Source organism: Sturnus vulgaris, chromosome 1 (assembly GCF_052056855.1).
Source record: "Sturnus vulgaris isolate bStuVul1 chromosome 1, bStuVul1.hap1, whole genome shotgun sequence".
NCBI lineage: Eukaryota > Metazoa > Chordata > Aves > Passeriformes > Sturnidae > Sturnus > Sturnus vulgaris.
In genome coordinates this window covers 154,594,030-154,613,487 of record NC_142243.1, presented here as the reverse complement: position 1 = coordinate 154,613,487, position 19,458 = coordinate 154,594,030, and the positions used below count along the sequence as shown (strand labels likewise).

At 49.3% G+C, this 19,458-nt stretch overlaps 1 protein-coding gene and 2 long non-coding RNA genes across 4 annotated transcripts in view; 2 read left to right on the top strand and 1 right to left on the bottom strand.

Moving 5' to 3' along the window:
- The window catches only part of LOC148225604 (uncharacterized), a 32,456-nt gene extending 28,078 nt beyond the window's left edge, over window positions 1-4,378 (bottom strand). For both annotated transcript variants that reach the window (XR_015808705.1, XR_015808704.1), the window contains exon 1: window positions 4,037-4,378. This is a non-coding gene — a long non-coding RNA (uncharacterized LOC148225604). The remainder of the gene's footprint in view (window positions 1-4,036) is intronic.
- An 8,175-nt stretch (window positions 4,379-12,553) lies between these two features.
- ARC (activity regulated cytoskeleton associated protein) lies at window positions 12,554-14,054 on the top strand. Its single transcript, XM_014880442.2, has one exon. It carries the CDS (start codon window positions 12,704-12,706, stop codon window positions 13,916-13,918), a length of 1,215 nt encoding a protein of 404 aa, XP_014735928.1. The 5' UTR covers window positions 12,554-12,703; the 3' UTR covers window positions 13,919-14,054.
- A 411-nt stretch (window positions 14,055-14,465) lies between these two features.
- On the top strand, window positions 14,466-18,295 carry LOC148225603 (uncharacterized). Its single transcript, XR_015808702.1, has 3 exons — window positions 14,466-15,465; window positions 16,008-16,180; window positions 16,550-18,295. It is a non-coding gene; the product is annotated as an uncharacterized LOC148225603 (long non-coding RNA).
- The last annotated feature ends 1,163 nt before the right edge of the window (window positions 18,296-19,458 follow it).

Below are 19,458 nucleotides of genomic sequence, written 5' to 3'. Positions count from 1 at the left end.
GGATGCATTCCACTCGGAGTGGAAGAGCAAATTTGGAAAAGCCGAGTTCTGCATTCACCACATCGTAGTTTCAGACAAAGGAACAGATTTAAGGCAGAACTTTCTGTGTGGAAAACAGATGGCAGTGTCCATGTCTGGTTGTGTCCTGCATGGACACAGCTGAGCAGGCAGCAGGAGAAACCTCACCTGAGAGTCTTGGAGCAAGCACTGAGAGACACAAGCCTTGTCCTGAATTTGTTTTGTGCCAGTTGCTGTGCTGGAACCCTGAAGCCTGGAATTTTTGAGCTTTCTGTGCTTTCTGGCACTGACCCTCAGGAGAACACTGCTTTTGACCTGAGACCTTGGAAAAAGCTTCCAAATTTGAGTGATGGAGTTGGAATCACTGGTGTGTACTTAAAATAGAAGTGTGTGATTTCACATGGTGAAGGGTTTGGATGTTGGGGTTTTAGAATATAGGTATGGGACAAGATGGAGATTCTTGGACGTTGGTTCTTCTTCCTTCTGTTCCTACTTCTTGGTTTTAGGTGGTACTGTTTTAATTGGATAGAAAGTACTGCAGTGCAAGTCAGAGGTGTTTGGTTATTGGGTCAAAGGCATAAATAATATAGATGTTAGCTTTTAATTGGATAGTTAGGCCTTAAAAGACCTTGTAATGAGCAAGATGCAGCTCCATTTTGTCATTTATAGCTCGTTAGCTAGAAGTACTGTAGAACTCACTGTGCTACAGTAAATAATAAACAACTGAGTCCAAACACAAAAATCCTGACTCTCATGCTTCAATCTCGACTCTGAATGAAGGCAAAGGAAGAAAGAAGATAGCCACTAATATTCCTGAATATTGCAATCCTGCAGTTCAGCTCAAGTCCTGCTGCTTTCCCCAGCCTTAATAACATTGGCAGATCCTGCTCTGCCCCCCAGATCTTCCTTCCAGTATGGATCACCCACTGCTATTTCAACCCAGCAAAACTTCATCTTCAGCAGAATAAACCAAACACATTCGGGAATCACTTATTTAATAACTCTCAGTAGACCAGAGGAATGAAATAGGTGCTAAAAAGACAGAAGAGCAGCACCAAAAAAAAATTTGTAAAAAAAACAGGTGTTTTAAAGTGTGTAGGGGTGTGTAAGTATATTTATAAGATATTAATACACAGACCAGGTGGCCCAGAACCTCATTAGGGTACCAATTGTTCTTGCCAAATATTCTTTGGTGAGGTTCCCTGAGAGATTTCCCAGAAACTCCTGAAATTAATAGTAAACAACCGTTCTTGGGGGCTGAGAGATATTTTCTGCCTCTGCTTAACATCTCAGCCTCCTTCTGAAGTTTCTCGTTGTTTTGCAAAACATCCAGAAGGTACAGGGGAAAAAAATAATGGAAGAAAAGAGCAGGGGGGAGAGATGAATATAAACAGAATCTACAAATAATGGGCTTCACATTGAAAAGCACAGAATGATTGCTTGGACAGTGATCGTGTCTTGATGTATAAATGGGTTTGTTACTTAACTCTGGTGATTCATGCTTCAGGCACAGGGATGAAGCAGCTGCCAAATTTCATGCTGGGAAGGAATTCTCTCTCCCAGAACAGATTGGCAGGGAATTTGTAAAGATGAAAGGTCAGTCCACAGGGTCAGGTGTTGTCATCATGAACATGTGGACAAGAGGAGGGACATCACAGAGGCCAAAAATTCTGTGTTTTATCTCATGGTACCAAGTATCCCCCAAAAATCAGTGCACAACCCTTTATCCCTTTCTCCCACACCTCTACCAGAACTGCAATCCACAAAGGAATGACTTTATTGGGCAGGGTGAGACCACTCTCCTGTCTCCAATGCATGAATCCTGGAGCAACATCAAATATTCTTCACAACATTTATTTCAACCGTGTTTCTAAATAAAGATGAGCTAAAACTACGTGAATTTTAGTTGTTGGATATTTGGGGTAGGGAGGGTTTTATTTTTCCTTTTGTCTTTAAAGAGTGTCTAAAGAACATGTTCCAGCTGTCTGGAAGGAAGGAACTAGAAAGGAAAAGAGAACAAAGGGAAACCAGTGGAGATATTTAATTGAGATAATTTTAGCTGCTCTAAATGTCACAGGCAATCTTGTACAAATACTTGGGGAGAAGAGAGGAAGAAAAAAGTTTTGTGCTGGTCATTCAGTACCCAGATTAAGGAGAGGGGGGTGTCCTTTCAGAGATCAGGCAGGACCCTACCTGGAAGCTCTTGGGTAATTGCTTTTTGAGCCTCAGGGGTCTCCTCTAAAACCACAAGACTTCAATGTAAATGACAAATTCATCCAGACCAAATAGCCTGAGGGGAAATTTTGGGGCTGAGAAAGGAAATAAGGTGCTTTTAGGACGTGGGTGTGGTGAGTTCAGATCCCTTCTTGGTCTGGACCTCTGTGCCTTAGGTGAACACCTGGTGAGGCACTGCTGGGTCAGAGTGAGACCTGGTCACTCCTGCTGGGATCTCTGTGTGTTCTGTGTCACCAAACGTGCACAGTCAGGGAGATGGGTGTTGGAGCAGCCTGCCTGTGGCAGCCATGGAGTCCCCACCCCTGCAGAGATTTAACAGATGTGTAGATGTGGCACTTGGGGACATTTGGCAGAGCTGCTTTAATGGTTGGATTTTCCACCTAAACAATTCTCTGGTGTTGGTTTCCCTGTGACATCTGGGATGCATAGCCTGGGGTGTGTTCCAAGGTTTAAGACAGTCAGGTTGATACCTTGGTCTGGTCTGCTGGATGTTTATTATTATCCAAAATGCAAAGCTCTTGCAGAAGTGGTGTAGTTGCTGATGTGGGGGTCAGAACTCTTCAGCTGTAAAGAAATCATAATTCATGCCCCAGTTGAAAGAGAGGTGCTCTGAACATGGTTTCCCAAAATTCCTGGGAAGGGAAGCCTATCCCATGTCTCTTTTGGACAAAACCAGACTAATTTTTAATGATTTGAGGACATGGTGTAATGGTGATTCTGGGTTCATAGCTGGGCTTGATGACCATTGAATTACAGAATGGTTGGAAGGGACTTCAGAGACCACCCAGTCCCACCTCCTGCCTTGGTCACCTTCCACTGTCCCAGGTTGTTCCAAGCCCCATCCAACCTGGACTTGGACACTTCCAGGGGTGGGGCAGCCACAGCTTCTCTGGACACCCTGGGCCTGTGATCTTAGAAGTCTTTTCCAACAGTAGCAATTCTATGTTTCTATGCAAGCGATAAACAGGATTTTAATACAACCCTCACCTCCTCATCCCCACTAAAACTCGAGCTTTGGGCAGAGATGTCACGTTCAGTAAAGTTCTTGCACAACCATTGGCAGACAACTAGGGGTGCCCTGGTTAGATTGTGTCATCCTCACAGAACTTGGGGAGGGAGTTGAAGGATTTTGGAGAACCACCAGTGGATGGGAAGGATCTGTGTGCATTGTGGGGACCATAAAACTCCAAATCTTAGGGTTTCCCCCTCCATCACAAACTCCCCAATTTTCTGAGCAGCCTGGTCTAGAGGAAGGTGTCCCTGCCCATAGCAGGGGGTTGGAATGGGATTATCTTTCATGTCCATTCCAACCCAAATCCTAGGATTTTAGGGTTTTATGAACCCTTCCTGGCTCTGAGCAAAGCAGCACTGCAGGGACTCTCCCCCTCTCCCTGATGCATCTCCGAAAGATGAGAAAACCTGGCTCTAACCCCTCCAGAGTAGGCACCACACTGGAGGAGCCATGCCCACAGCATCCCAATTTTAGCAATGCCTCGGGGCTCACGTTCACCCCCTGCAAAGCTCACCCGGCATCTGCAGGTGGAATAAAGGCAGGAGCGTGCGGCAGATCCCCCGGCACGCACACACACACTCACACACACACACTCACACACACTCACACACTCACACACACACTCACACACACTCACACACACACACTCACACACACACTCTACTCATCCCTTTTGTCTGCCCCTCTCCCTGCTCCCACTCCCCAATTCTCCCCCGCGCTCCCGCCCACCCCGCTGGCTCATCCCAGGATGGCTCATGGCTCTCCGGGTACCTGCAGGGATGGATGCTCTACCCTCGGCTTCTCCTCCCGGAACCCATTACCGCCGAGCTGCCGTGCTTTGCCTTGCCCTCCCCTCCCTCCCCGGCTGCTGGAAAAGAGAAAACGGGGGGAGCGAGGTGGGAAATCCGGGATAGCTCATCCTCCCCCGCTGCGGGGGCTGGGGCTCCTCCGGGAAGGGGAGAGAGGGCAGCGATGTGCAGGGAAGTGTTGGCAGGGCTGGATAAATAACCCCGCATCCCCCCCCAAAATCCTTCCCTTTCTCTCTTGCAGCATTCCTGCGGGGATCCATGGAGAGCTCGATCCCATGGAGCTGGGATGTGCTGCCACCTTCTCCCCAGCACCAGCCAGGCTGGGAGCAGGAGCCCAGGGACAGGGAAGTGCTGCCCATCCCTCCCCGACTGCCCTACAGCGGGATCATCCCGGCTCACGTCATGTCTGAGGGACACGAACAAAAAATTCTGCAATCCTTAGGGATCTTTCATTAAAATCAGGCTCAAGTAACTCCGGCTGTCACTGTACTGTTAGACTTTTCTTTTTTCTTTTTCTTCCCATTCCCATTTTTTCCTTTTTTTTTCCTTTTTATTCCTCTTCTTTTTTTTTTTTTTTTTTTTTTTTTTTTTTTTTTTTTTCTTTTTTTTTTTTTCCCCTCTCTCCTTTTTTCCCTTCCCTTTCCCCTCTTATTTTCTTTATTATTCCCTTCCCCTTTTTGGTCTTGCTAAGATTCAACAGATCTATGGGGACAAAAATTTCCATCAGCAGCTTTTTTTTTTTTTTCCACAAATATGACCAGCCATCTCAAAAGATAACCTGAGGAGAAAGGAGATGGAATAAATTCCCATGATCTTGCAGGGGCAAGGAATAGATTGCTGTCAGGATCACTTCTGTCCCAAATTTTTGCTTCTAATCCTGTGGATATCTCATCCCTGGAAGTGTTCAAGGCCAGGTTGGATGGGGCTTGGAGCAGCCAGGACTAGTGGAAGGTGCTCATGGAAAAGGTTGGAACAAGATACCCTTCAAATGTCCCTTCCAACCCAACTTTTCTGGTATTTTGTGATCTCCAGCCTGAGACCACCAAGGAGTTGAGTTCAGTGTTGGGGAAGTGATGTTCTGAGGAGCTGTGAGAGGTTTTTGGAGCAAGGAACTCCTGAAAAATCTTTCCACAGCAACTCGCTCCCCAGTTCCTCCTACTCCTGTTTTAATAAAGCTTTTAGTGACGTTTGGGGCCTCCTAGATTTGGAAGGAAGAAATTAACGCAGTCTGCTGCTTGTTTCTCACGTTCTTCTGTTTCCCTCAAGCTTCCCTGCTGGCCCTAATTATCCATCTCTCATTTACAGGTGCTTAAATAAAGGAAATGGGAACGCTGGTAGAATTGGGCTGGGATGAGGATGAATGAAACTCCTTTTATTCCAGAAATGACCTCACATCACCCCTGCTGTTCTTAGCGATGCAGAAGCCCTTTTGCCACTGAGGCAGATGCTCTGCTGTTTTCTTGGGACAAGGGGACACAATTTCTGCACTGACTCCAGATGTAGATCCCTGTAAATGGGCGAGATTAGGATGCTTAGGGGAAATCCTTTGTCAACAGCAATTCTTGGTGGGGACTAAAATAAGGGAAACAGCTTAGAAGAAGGAGAAGCAATATGAAAAGGTGGGGGAAAAAAGGTAAATTGAGTCACAACTCGGTGATAGAACTGCTAAAAAAGAGGAGAACCTAGTTTGTGTCTTCACGGTGGTGATGGAGAACAGGGAGCTGAGAACTGACAGAGCTGTAGGGACACAGATTGGGCTGGGAATGGCAGCCTGGTGTCCTGCTGTGATCATGGAAAGGCTCCTTGTCCCTTTAGTGTCCCTTGGAATGCCCCAGTGGAACCCAGTGCAAAGAGACAGACACACATCCCTGTTCAGAGGTAGGTACAAACCTTGCCCACCAAATGAGTTACAATCAAGCACTGAGGTTTTCTCTTCACTTTTAGGGATGTCCCAGCACTGAGGACACTTGGTGCCAAATTAGACAGAGCATGGCTTTAAACCTGTCTGAGGCGTTGTCCAAAGACACCTCTGAGGCCAAATCCTGGACAGGCTTAGAAATGCTTTGTGATTCCAGCCCGGATGAGGGAAAATAAAGCATTTAGGAGGTGAGAGCTTAGGTGTTCCTGAGGAGAGAAAAACCATCCATCCATTCAGCAAGGCAGTAACTGATCAGTGGTCCAGGCAGGGAGGAAATTGTTTGGATGATATCTTGGAGGATACCTGCAGTATCACCTGCAAAACCTTCTCTGAGCATTCCTTACCTTCCTCAGGCATATTCCCCCATGGAAACAGAGGTGTTGCCACTCTCAGGACAGGTAGGACTCTGTAATTTGATGTGGAAGAGGGGCTGTGGTGTATTCTCCATGAGATTGGCTCTGGCTGTTCACCACCACAAGCAGGATTCTCTCTTATGGCCACAGGACAATCCCATTGATGGAATCTCCCCACGAGCCACTTCACTGACTTCACTGATGGAAAACAAGACTCCCACCACCCCTAAAATTCTTCCCACATGCTCTAGTCCAAGAGGAAAAATCCATGTAGGTGCTGAGAAAAGTGAAAGGGAGGCTTGACACAGATTCACCCACGGGAACAGCAGGATGAGCAGGAGCTGGGAAGGTCTGGAGCAGCCTGAGCCCCTCACTGCTCATCATCTGAGTAGCTGGGACAGCCAAAAACCTTCCCTTGGTCACCAGGGTAGGGTTTGATGCCACCAGCAAGGACCATGCCCCATTTTCCCCTGGTGGCTGTGACATCCCAGTGCTCCACCACCACTCCTCTCACTCTGCCTTGGGGGTGTCAGTGTGAAAACCAGACTGAAATGGGGTGAAGGAGCCACAAAGAATCCGTAGGGAGCATCATCCTGGCAGGTGATGAGGAGCAGAACTCTCCTGGCCTGCTCTCACCACTCACCCCATCACTCTCCTTTTTTTTACCAGACCTGTGATTTGCAGTGTTTGCTACTGAGTAGGAGTCGAAAAAAAAAATCAAAACCAAAAAACAAAACCACACATTAAAATCAGAAACTTTTACTAGAACACTTAGAGGGACACCCTGAAGGGGGGCAGGTGGGCGAGGAGTCAAGTGTGAAGCCCAAAGTGGGCCAAACTCGGCTGTAAAACGTGGCAGAAGAAATGTCACAAACCAGTTGTGAACCAGGCCCTTTGACACGGAGACAAATGTGTTTTTCCAGCTCGTCAGGGCTGTGCAGGGGAGGAAAATGAAGCTCATTTGGAGATGTCTTTCTATTTGTGTTGACCTCGGGAGGGTCATAACAGCCAACGCCAGAGTGTGAAAAATGCTGATCCTTGCTTTGACTTCCTTGCTTTAGCCTCAGGCAGGCTTGAGGAGGCAAAAAGCAGCACAAGGAGAGACTCATTAACATTTCCTCTGCCCAGCAAGGAAACCAAAATAACAAACATCTCATTAAATAAGGAGAGGGGAGAATTACAAAGCACAAGAGATATTTTTAGTTGGAAAACAAAGTGCTCTATCTTCCCCTCAAAGTAGGGCTTTCCAGATGAAAAGGGATACGGAGAGAATTCTGCACCACGAGGAGTGGCACTAATAACAATCATCATTAGGGGGTAATATTGATAGCAGGATGCCCTCAGATTCCCAATTGCTTCCACACCCTTGTGTGGGCCCAGGGCCTGGGGGACAATGGGTGGCCACAAAGAAAAGACCCACTGACGTGTGAGCTGCGTTTTGAATGCAAAACTCTGTGTTGTGAGTGCCAGCTCCAGTGCAATAAAGTGTTCCAGGGCTGGAGATGGATGAATAGAGACGTATGGTGCAAATTAAATGTGCTATTCTTTTCCCCCTTTCACTCCTTGCAAGTTTAAAAGCCCAACACCTTGGTTTCTTCCTAATTTTATTTCCTTCCGAGGGTTTTGCTACCAAACAAATGACTGAGCAGCTTTGTCTGGAGAGCTGCAGGAGACTCAATAGGGATTAAAAGGATGTGGAGGCAGATGGGGGGAAAATGTGGTTTCTTATTTTCTTCTTTTTTTCTTCTAGAAAGAGGAAGCAATTATGGAAGGGAAAGGGAAAATTCTAGCACAGGGAATATAGGATAAGGCACAAAATCCCTCGTTCACAACTAGAAGATATTAGTTCCTGCAAGAATATGGGATGAATTACCCACATGGCTTCAGGCTTCTAATTTTAGGTGCTTCAAAGAGTCCTGGGTGAAAGACAGGCTCCTCCAGACAGCGATTCCGAGGAGGAACACAATGCACATCTCAGTGCACAACTGGGGAGGGACCCTGGCAGCACAGGAGGGCACTTCAGCATCCACCAGAGCTCTTCAGAACATGTGCAGCACAAAATCAGCTGCACCAGAAACTTCCCCAAGTTTCCCCCGGGATCTCCCCCTTCTCACTCACCCACCAGGTTCATCTGGCTCACAGCTCAGGCTGCTCTCCAAGCAGTGACATCTCTTGCCATAAGGTGCCTCTGAGCAGAACACTCACCCAGATGAGGTGGCAAAGGCCTGTCAACCCCCCAAAAAACCCCAAATCAAAGACATTTGCTCAGTGAGAGCCCACAGCCTGAACTGTGAGTGCGAAGGGGTGAGTGCCACCAGGCTCTGGGTGCATCGTGTCCCCAGCACACAGTGACAGCACCAGGGAAGGTGCCAGTGACTCGGTGTCCCTTTATCTTGTCCCCTCAGGGGAACACTCAGCTGCTGCTCACTGCCACACACTCCTTTTGCTGCCTTTAATTGGTCTGTTGCCTTTTCCCTTTCTCTCTCCTCACTTTTTTTTTTTTTGGATCTGATCCTAACCTACGGTTCTTTAAACCTCTCCAGGAAGCTCTAGGGAGAAAACCCACGTTGACACCATCCCTGCTGAGCTATGACATGTGGCTTTTTGCTATTTTCTCTCCTTCCCTTACTTCAGCTGAGCTCTTTTGGAGCAAACTGCTCACCCTCATCCTCACTTCCCACTTTCCTTTCTGCTCTTCTTGCCTCTCTCTTATCTTGGACATCCTGTGGCCACTCAGAGGAATTCTCCCTCCTCCCCATCCTGTCCCAATCCATGGATTCTGTCCTTCTGTGCCTGTCTGCCTCTCTCTGCCCGGAATCTGCCTGTCTGCCTCAAATTGCCTCTCTCCATCACCTCGCTCCACATCTCTCTCCTCCCTTGGCTTCCGGCTCCCCCCTCTCCTCCTCCTCTTCCCACGCACCTCGCTTTAATTAGAAATACAAAGAAAATGCTTATCACACATGTCTTAATCAGCAACTCGTTCCCCAGCAGGTCCAGAAGGAAAACCCCCATTTGTCCTCGATTCTCCCACTTCCCCCACCACCTCCACAGCATTAGAAGGAGAGTGATTAGGGGGAGAGCTCTGTGAAAGGAGGCTGAATGAGATTAACCCAGAGACCTGGAAAAGCTGGAGGGAAGAGCCAAGAGAATTTCGGTGATGTTCAGCAAGGGCTAATTCTGGAATTTCTTGGGGAAAAAAGAGTCTCTGGCAGCAACGGACTGGGAGAACTGGAGCTGGGAGTGCTCAGCAGGCTGAGGATGATACTGCAGCATGTCCTGGCAGCAAAAAAAATTATCCTGGATTGTGGGAGCATAAATACAGCCAGGAGATCATGGAAGTGATTATTCTTCCCCCCCGCCTCCCAGTCAGAGCATTTTAGATCATATTTAGCTGCTGCAGTCGGGTTTGGGCTTCTTAATACAAGACTCTGATCACAGGGAATGAGTTCAGGCCTTTGGGATGAGCTGGGGCCAGGTGTGGGATTAGGCATTGGAGAAGTGATGGCTCTGGGGGACGTAAGAGCAATGTCCTGTACCTGTGGGGAGGTTATCAAGGAGATAGAACCAGGGTCTTCTGGTGGCTGGTGAGAGGACAAGAGGCATCAAATTCCAAGAGGACACGCAGTTTGGGCACAAGGAAAAAGGTTTTCCCTCCGAAAAATCTCCATCCCCGGGGTTTTCAGTGTCTGAAACCATCTGAGCTGACCCAGCAGCTGACTCAGCTTGGAGTAGGAGGCTGAGCTAGAAACCTCCCGAGTCCCTTTCATCCTTAATAATCCTGAGATCCTGTAACAAGAGCCAAGTGTCAAATGAGGCCGTTCAGATCCAGGATTCCTCCGCAGCTGAAAAGTAAGGGAGGAGCAAAGAGAGGCAGCAGGGCCTGGAAAGGGACTCATTTATTGGAGCAGATTTAGGAGCCATTTCATCCCAGGCTCCGGCATTTGATGGGACAAGGAGAGGCTGAATGCAGCTCATCTTGCAGAGTTAATGGCATTTTATATTGTCCCCATCCTATGGGTCATTTCTGGGGTTTCTGGGTGAAAAGCTCTCCAGGGAATATCTTTGCACCAACCCAGAGACACCAAGGTTGCAGAGTCTCTCCCAATCCATGTTATCTCTTCCTGGCAGAGCAGGTTTGAGACAGACTCCGGGGTGCTGAGACTGCAGCACAAGAGTCCAGATCTGTCCCAACCCCTCAGGTGATTGATGTTTGACTTTTTCTGAACGCAAACACAGCTGTCCCAAAATCTTGTGCTTAGGAAAACTGGGTGAAATTGGAGAAGTTAGCAAGGCAGAGGGCAGTCATGTGGGAACAAGTGGCATTGGGAGGGGCTGCTGGATTAGGAATCCTGTTTTACACCCTCAGGGTTTTTTCCCTTCCCCACTCACTGTCCCTCCCTCCCTTCAACCAAGCCATGCAGCCCTTCTAGGTCAGCTGCTGCTGTTTTAAATAATGTTTTGTACCCTGAGAACCATTACCTGCTAGGGAACAGACACAGGCCCTCCTGCAGCACATAGATTTGAGGGGGGAAAAAGGAAAAAAAATGACCCCTGCCCCTCATGCCCTTCAATTTAAACCACCACTAGTTTTTGATTCTCCTTTAACCAAATGCCTGGGCTCACCCAGGACTTCACTGAAAGACCCTCTTTGTGCTCCTCTGGGATGGCTGAATTCCCACCAGGAAACACCCAGCCAGGAGCTTTGGGAGTGAGGACCCATCCCAAGCCTCCCTGGCACACTGCCCACCATCCTGAGCACAGGCAGGGCACTCCCCCACCACCACCACCCCGCTGCCAATGGGCTCAATCCCTTTTTTCAGATTATCCTGATGAATCAGCATCCCACTGCCTCTGGCCATTGGTGTTGGGAAGGTACCAGAAGGCCCCGCTGTCCTCAGCACCTCTCTGAGGGTGTTCCGGCGGGGAAACTCTCTCGGATTAGGGAATCCTTTATCTCTGGTTTATGTAAGACCCGGAGACTCCTTTTATGGTTGGCTTTTCCTGCCTTGTCAAGAGCGAAGAACAAATGTAGCTTCATCTGCGCTGGTGGGTTGGCTCACTGATTAAGCATCTGATTCAAAGCTAAGCACAGAACAGGCTTTTGATGGGCGGATTTAATTCGGTGTAAGAACCAGGATGTCGTCCCCCTCCCTCACCCAAGATTCCCAAGATAGTGGTTGGTCTGGTGCAATTAAACCGCGGGGATGACTCCCACCTACCAAAGCCTGAGAAAGTCCAGAGCGCTCCGATTTGTGCTGAAGTGGCTCCTTTGAGCGTTCCCCGCTCTGCTTCCCCCTTCCCCCTCCCTTTGCTTTTCCTTTCTCTTCTCTCCAATTTTTTTTTTTTTTTTTTTTTTTTTCCCGCTGCTGGTTTACCACCATTCCCAGGCATTTGCATGAGGAGCGAGCTCACCCTGTGTGTGTGTGTGAGGGGGGATGTGCGGGGGTCCGTGGGCGTCTGTCTGGGTGTGTGACACACCAGATTCTCCCCCGAGCCCTGCCAGGGGCCGCATGCTAATGATGACCTTGCTGAGTAAAGAGTTGTGGAAGGAATAAGTGTTTTTCCCTGCGCTCCGAGAGGCGGAAGGTGCGATTACTCATCCATCTCTCCAACTGTCTCCAGCACCTTTCAAGCGCTTCTCGCGTCGAGTCTGGGGGCGTGAGCGAGGGGGTGGCGAGCGAGGGGAGGCTGCCAAAATCTGGGTTGCCACAGACACCGGCATCTCTGCTCCTCCAATGAACGCTGCGCTGAGAGTGCGAGAGGAGGCTGGGCACCACCCACATGTTGAGCTGCGTGGAGTATAAGTAGATGGAGGAGCCTGGACTAGTGGCAGTTCAGACAGGGAGGAGAAGCAGCTCTTCAGCATCTCCAGTGAAAGCGGTTTTCGACTCACCAAGTTGTTTTTTTTTCTCCCGATCTCCCGACGAGAAATCACCCGGATTTTTGCTGCAGCTTCCAGCTTCTTTGTGCATCTTCTGTGTGATTTTCTCCGGCGGGGACTTTGCGGCGTTCCAGATTCCCAGCGGGATTGGACATCTTATCCAACTCGTCTCCTTGTTCCTGGAGGATCCTGGTTCTCTCTGGGACACCCCCGAGCACGTGAGACCGGCGTTCCCAGCTTGGCACCGGGAGAAATTTGCCTACAACTCTCTCTGGGATCCACGTGGACCGAAGCAGCTCGCTCTGCGGTGATATCTGATTGGGTTGTGTTTGTGTCCAAAAGTCCTTGCAGGGGGGTTTAGAAGTCTCTGTGTGTCTTTCAGGAAGTGTTGTGGTGGGGGTTTTTTGGGGATCCAGCTTTAGTGCCAGGGTTTATAACCCGGTTCTTTGCGCGTTTGCCACTCGCACGGTCGGAGCCATGCAGCTGGACAACGTGACCAGCGCGGGTGTCCACTCCTTCCAGGGCCACCGTGGAGTAGCCAACAAGCCCAATGTGATCCTGCAGATAGGGAAGTGCAGGGCAGAAATGCTGGAGCATGTCCGGAGGACCCACCGGCACCTCCTGACAGAGGTCTCCAAGCAGGTGGAGCGGGAGCTGAAGGGATTGCAGAAATCCGTGGGGAAGTTGGAGAACAACTTAGAGGACCACGTCCCGACTGAAAACCAGAGATGGAAGAAGTCCATCAAGGCCTGCCTGGTCAGATGCCAGGAGACCATTGCCCACCTGGAGAGGTGGGTCAAGAGGGAGATGAATGTTTGGAAGGAGGTCTTTTTCCGCCTGGAAAAGTGGGCTGACCGCCTGGAGTCCATGGGAGGCAAATACTGCCCTGGGGAGCAGGGCAAGCAGACGGTGTCCGTGGGGGTGGGAGGCCCAGAGATAAGGCCAGGTGAGGGGGAGATTTATGATTATGCCCTGGACATGAGCCAGATGTATGCCCTGACCCCTCCTCCCGGGGAGGTGCCTAGCATCCCCCAGGGCCACGATTCCTACCAGTGGGTCTCCGTGTCCGAGGACGCTCCAGCCTCCCCGGTGGAGACCCAGGTGTTTGAGGATCCCCGGGAGTTCTTGAGCCACTTGGAGGAATACTTGAAGCAGGTGGGTGGGACAGAGGAGTATTGGCTGTCTCAGATCCAAAACCACATGAACGGCCCAGCTAAAAAGTGGTGGGAGTACAAGCAGGACTCCGTCAAAAACTGGGTCGAGTTCAAGAAGGAGTTCCTGCAGTACAGCGAGGGAACTCTGACTAGGGATGCTATCAAAAGGGAGCTGGATTTGCCCCAGAAAGAGGGGGAGCCCCTGGATCAGTTCCTTTGGCGCAAGAGAGACCTGTACCAGACCCTCTATGTGGATGCAGATGAGGAGGAGATTATCCAGTACGTGGTAGGAACCCTCCAGCCCAAACTGAAGCGTTTCCTGAGCTACCCCCTGCCCAAGACCTTAGAGCAGCTGATCCAGAGGGGCAAGGAAGTCCAAGGCAACATGGAGCACTCTGAGGAGCCCAGCCCACAGAGGACCCCCGAGGCTCAGCCAGGAGACTCCGTGGAGACCGTGCCCCCCTCCACCACCGCCAGCCCCGTGCCCAGCAATGGGACTCAACCTGAGCCCCCCAGCCCCCCAGCCACTGTCATATGAGCTGCCCTCAGGGGGGTCTGGGTTCCGTGGAAGGGAGAAGGGGGCTTGTTTAGGAAGCTTCTCCTTGGAGGGAAGTTCTGGCTGAGACGAGACCTGAGGAGTGCTCAGTCCAACAGCCCGGAGCAGAGGGGTTGACTTTGCTCCTGGGGGGAGGGAGGTGGTGGGGAAGAGGCACCTCGGGATGGGGATGCCCCCCTCGCCCAGGCCGTGCCACGCAGTGGTGCTGGGGACCCTGCTGGCACCACTGTGGGGAACAGCCAATTTGATGAGAATTCCCCGACAAGAAACTAGAGACAATTCCCAACTGGTGGAGCAGCCGCTCGGCGCTGGCAGCTCTCAAGGACTTCATAGGAGTGCAGCAGTTGGTGGAGGGCTCCTACCCATCTGGATCTCTCTTTTTCCTTCTCTCCTCCTTCCTCTGAGAGGGTGGCCCTGTCCTGAGGAGACAGCTTTCTTTTGACCCTTGCCTGTTTTTGATTAACCTCTGGGTTTCTGTTCACTTGGCAATCTCCTGCTCTTGCTCCAAAGGATTAAAGTAATTTTTTTGGATTATTCTTTTTTGCTTTAACAAGAAAAAAAAAAATCCTATTATTTCAGGATCTGAAAGCTTTAAGAATCTGGATTATTTTCTGTGGTTTTCATTTCACTGCACCTAATACCTGCTTTAATGTGTTTCCTCTCAAGAGGCTCTTACTGGTTTACTTCTTGTCTTAGTTTCTGCTCACTTCAGTTCAAGGCCACTGCAGTGCAGAGGCGAATTTCATCCTTTCTCTGCACATTATCCTGTGCATTCAGCAGGAAACAGATTTTCTAATTAAATTCTGAGCTCATTTATTGAAGTAGCAGTCTCCTTCCTTTCAGGGAAGAGAGGGTGTTTAAGGTAGAGAGAGGAGACGCCAGAGCTCTTTTGAGAGAGACTGGGGGAAGGGAAGGGAAAGAAATCCTTATTCTTTGAATGAAACAAACAAACACACCCCAAATTCAGAGCAAAATATGCCCAGAGCAGCAAATCGAGTCCATGCTGATGTGTGGAGACAACAGGAGCTTTTGCCATGTAAAAGCCAAAAGAAATGAAGAGAGGATCTGTGTGCCCCAGCACAGTTTTAGCCTGTGCATCTCTGCAGGGAGTTTCTGCTCACACAGACAGACTCCAAATGCTCTTGGAAAGCCTGGCACCCCTGTCCTGGAGCACCTAGGACAGAATGGTGTCTGCTCACAGAGAAATTCCTGCAACATCTCGCCGCAGACGGAGATGGACTTGGACTTTGTGACTTTTTCCACGTTGAGACAGAAAATGCTCAGCACTCACCTTTGGCCAGTGTTTGATGACAGAGGAGAAAGACATTCCTCAACTTTGGCTCTCCAAAGCTTCCTTGAGGCTGGACACATCTTGGGCATCATCTGCATTTACCAGCAGACCAAATAAACAGCAGGGATGCAGCAGCAGCAGGAGTGACCCTGGGATGCTCCTGGCACTGCCACAGCAGTGACATGTGGCACTGGTGGCTCAGAAGGCCTTTGCTGTGACTCCTTCCAAGAGGCTGAAGGTAAGGCAGCTCTCTGGCATTCTCTCCTCAGAGCTAAACTGGTCACAGAATGTCCAGGAGAAAACTTGCCCGGGGATAAAAGCTCAGCTGAAAGGGGATGTGAAGCCTTGGGGTTGGGAGAAAGGGGGAGGAAAAGCCAGCCAAACGGAAATAGAGGAATGGGAAAAGTTTCCCAAGAGGGCAGTATCTTGCACTTTCTGATTAATACGGGAAAAGAATGGGAAGCTTCTTAATTAGCCCAGCCCCAGGACCTGCCTTGTCCTTCATGGAGAACCTCTGGGCTCAAGTCCCCACCTGAGGCAGCACATCCCAGGTCCATGCACAGCCCAGAGGAGCTGTAGGTCTGCTCTGCATCCTTTTGGGAGCTGGGCTCAGGAATGGTGGGAGCTCTCCTCTCACTCGTTCCCAGTTTGTCAACAGCTCTGTGTGCAGAGAAAGGAGCATTTCTCACTAATGACCCGGGCTGAGTGATGGGGGAGTGGGAGTCTCTGCTGAGGATGAGCTGGCCGTGTATTACAAGCTTTGTCTCCTCTTGCTTCCAGTGACTCACTCAGATCCTCCTCTGAGAAGGAATCACTTCGCAGCATGCAGTGAAAGGAAAAGGGAGGAAAGCCACAGAAAAAGCTGCAAAACAAAGGCCTCAACATCAGACCTGCTCTCAGGACCCTCAGCCACCAGCTGCCAGATCCACCACCTGAAGGAAAGACTGGCACAGGTAATTACATCCCATATTACCCTGTGAGTCTTCCTAATCTCCCCAGTGCCCTGACCTGAGATACTGAACAGCCCAGGTGCAAAATACCTCAGTGCCAGTGGCTGCAGCAGCCTGGCACCACCAGAGAGGTGACATTTCAGCTTCTTGGTGACAGAATCCAAGTACCAGCCCCAACAATTGATGCTCCAGGGACTGCACATTGTGGCTTTCCCTTGGCTGGACCATGGGCAAATCCTTAGACCCCAACACCTGGTGGTTCCTCCAGGCTGCAGGCACAGCAAAATTTAATCCCAACTCCTGAGAATTCCTCCTCTCTTACCACTTTAAAAATCTAATCAGAGTTGGTGCATTTTTTTCTTTCTTTTCCAGCAATCTCTGCTGCTGTTGCTGAGATTCCTTCTCTGTGTCCAAGAGCTTTCCCAGGGGAGAAGAAAGTGCTGCAGGAAGACAGAGGGCAAACCATGCACCAAAGAGCCTCCCATGCAGTGCAATGCCACGTTCAAGGTGCTGAGAGCCAGAATGAAACTGGGAAGCTGCTTCCAACATGATAAAGAAAGGCCTGAGCTGTGCACTCCAAACACAGAGGAAAGTGCTGAGAATGGAAAGAGAGGCCAGAACAGAAGAACCAAGTCCAGGCTTTGGGGACAGCAGGAGTGCTGGGCTTGTGCTGACTGTCTGTGGAGAGGATTCTGCACCTCTGCGATCCGGGGCCGCTGGGACTCACCTAAAGAAATCCTCACTGAAAAAAACTTTCCTGATTAACTTTGCCAAGAGGCTGATCCTGCCTTGGCTACGAACCCTCCCCCTGGCCACGCTGTAACTCACCTCTCCTGAGTCCAGGGTAGCTTCATTTCATGCGGGTATCAGTTCCAAACCTCAAAGGGCTCCCGGAGTTTGGAGAAGCATCCCACGGTCCAGATGCTTGTCTGAACTGTTGGAGCCTGCACATCTGGGCCAGCTGTCTTGCCAGCAAGGAGCCTTGTGAGACAGCAGGAGCTCTCTGGGTCTGCATGGGCCAGAGTTACTGCAAGAACTGGGGTTCTTGTGCTGGCTTTGGAGTGACTGTATCCATCCAGACCCAGGGAGCCCAAAAAGAGCTCGAGTGAGCTGGACAAGACAGTTTTGGTTCATCTCTCAGCCGAAGGGGTCCAGTTGGTTCCTCCCTCTTCCAGAGCCAGCTGTCCTCTGTGTGAGTGTGTGTGTGTGTGTGTGTCAGTGGGGGGGGACGGGACGTGTGTGTATTGAGCAAAAAAATCCACATTACTTAAATTCTGTGGTGTTTTGTTGCATTTGAATTAAGCCAGAGAGAACTAAGGTACATTCCAACAAGGCTCAGCAAAAATGTCCAGGACTGGAAAATTCCATAAAACCATGTAAAGGCAGATTCCCAGGCATCATCTTAAGGTCTAAATGATATTTGATTTTGAGGTGCTTAATTTCCACAGTCTCTTCCAAGGGACTAGACTGCCTCAATGGGCATTTTATTTTTCCTGCTTTTTTAGGGAATTAGCCTGTCTGTGCTACTTGGTCATTTGGTCCTGAGTTTTTTCACATTTTCAGCTGGCTTTTGGAATGTGCAGAACTGAATCTCCTGGACTGATTTTATTTCAATTGTTGCTCCCAGCAAATTGGAGCTTTACTTGTAGCACCCTGGTTTTTATTACCAGCCTCTCCAGGAAGGACTGGTAGTTTATTTTCCTGGGGCAGAGTCACATGAATGAGAAGCGTGGATGTGTTGTACCTCTGGAACTTTAGCAGATTTCAGCCACTGCATTTTTTTCCTCCTTAGGCGATTTTGCATTTACTGATGAAACTACTTTAGAGTTTTTATTTTTACTAGAGATATTATTAATTCAAATTAACCTTGTACAAAAGGCGAACACGTGGAGTTGCTGCAGGTTGTAGGGGTTGAAGCCAAAAGGTCTTTGTAAGCCGACATCACCTGCCCTGGATCTGACTGGATCAGGCAGTTTATTCCTCATGTGTCATGTTGGAGTTACAAGATCACACCAAGCCACTAGAGCCTGTCAGTAGAATAGTGCTACACTCGATTTGCTATTGTAGCAAAGCCTTTTGTAGATTTATACAATAAAACTTTGGAAATATCTGCTTCAATCGCTTCCTGTCTCATTTTCCTATCTTCCTTCCTTGGTTCATGGGTGACTCAAGTATCTACTGCCCTCTGAAAATCTGGGGTTATTGGGGTTACCTGGTTTATGAAAATCTTCCTTCCAGCAAAAGCATGTGGTTGACATAAAAATGAAATGCACAGAGTTGTTCAGACCCTAAAACTGAGTCAGATGCAGCCCATGATTTTGGGAGAAGCAGCCCTTTGTGGGACTGTGGATCCTGCAGGGCTCTTGTTGGGTACAGCTGAGAGAAAGATTTTTGAAATGAGGACAGTCACATTCCCATCCATGTCTGTGAAATTCACAGAAGAGCTGAGGCAAGACAGGACAAGGTAAAGAATCTAAACCTCCATCAGCTCTATTTGACAACCAAAGAGCCTTTGTGAGTGAGAAGCACCCAAACCCAGCAGACACCCAGGAGTTGGGGCTTTGTTATCTGATGCATTCTCAATTCCTAGAGTTCATTATCTCTAAAACATCCCAGGGTTATCCTGGCTGGAGTCAGGGAGCACAGCAGGGAAAGGAGCTCAGGGTGTTTTAAACTGAAATGTTTCTTTTTAGCATAGATAGATTCCTGGCCCCAAAGATGTGCAGCCCAGGGATAAAGGACTCTGCCTCTGCAAATCCTTTCCCAGAGATTCTTTGCACTCAGATGGATTTAGCCCCATTCCCTGCTCCATCCCTGGGCTTTCTCCAATGAAGGAAAACAGTCCAGGGTGGGACGAACTGGCAACGTGCACTTGGATGGGTCAGCTGGAGAAACAAGAGGAGTAATTCAGTTTACAGCAGGGAATAAATGCCCGATGGACCTCCCTTTTGTGAGAGATCCCTTTTGAGCTCAGGTTGGAGAGGCAGAGATGGTCTGAAGGTCAAAGATGCCTCAAGGAGAGCTGCTGACCTTGGAGTCTCCAGCTCCTTGCAGCTCATTCGGCCACAAACTCTTGGCAAGAGGGAGCAGGAAATTTTGAAGGTGCGATTTGGTTCCACAACTGAGCTCTGCCTTTGTGCTCTTAACTGCCAGAATCAGTAAAAAAGTGGGGGGGAAAAGCGTTGAGGGGGACAGACCAGTGACAAAAGTGGGTCCAGTGTCACCCCAACCTGTGACAGTGTAGAGAAGCTACAGGTGAGCAGGTTTAGACTTTTCATGGT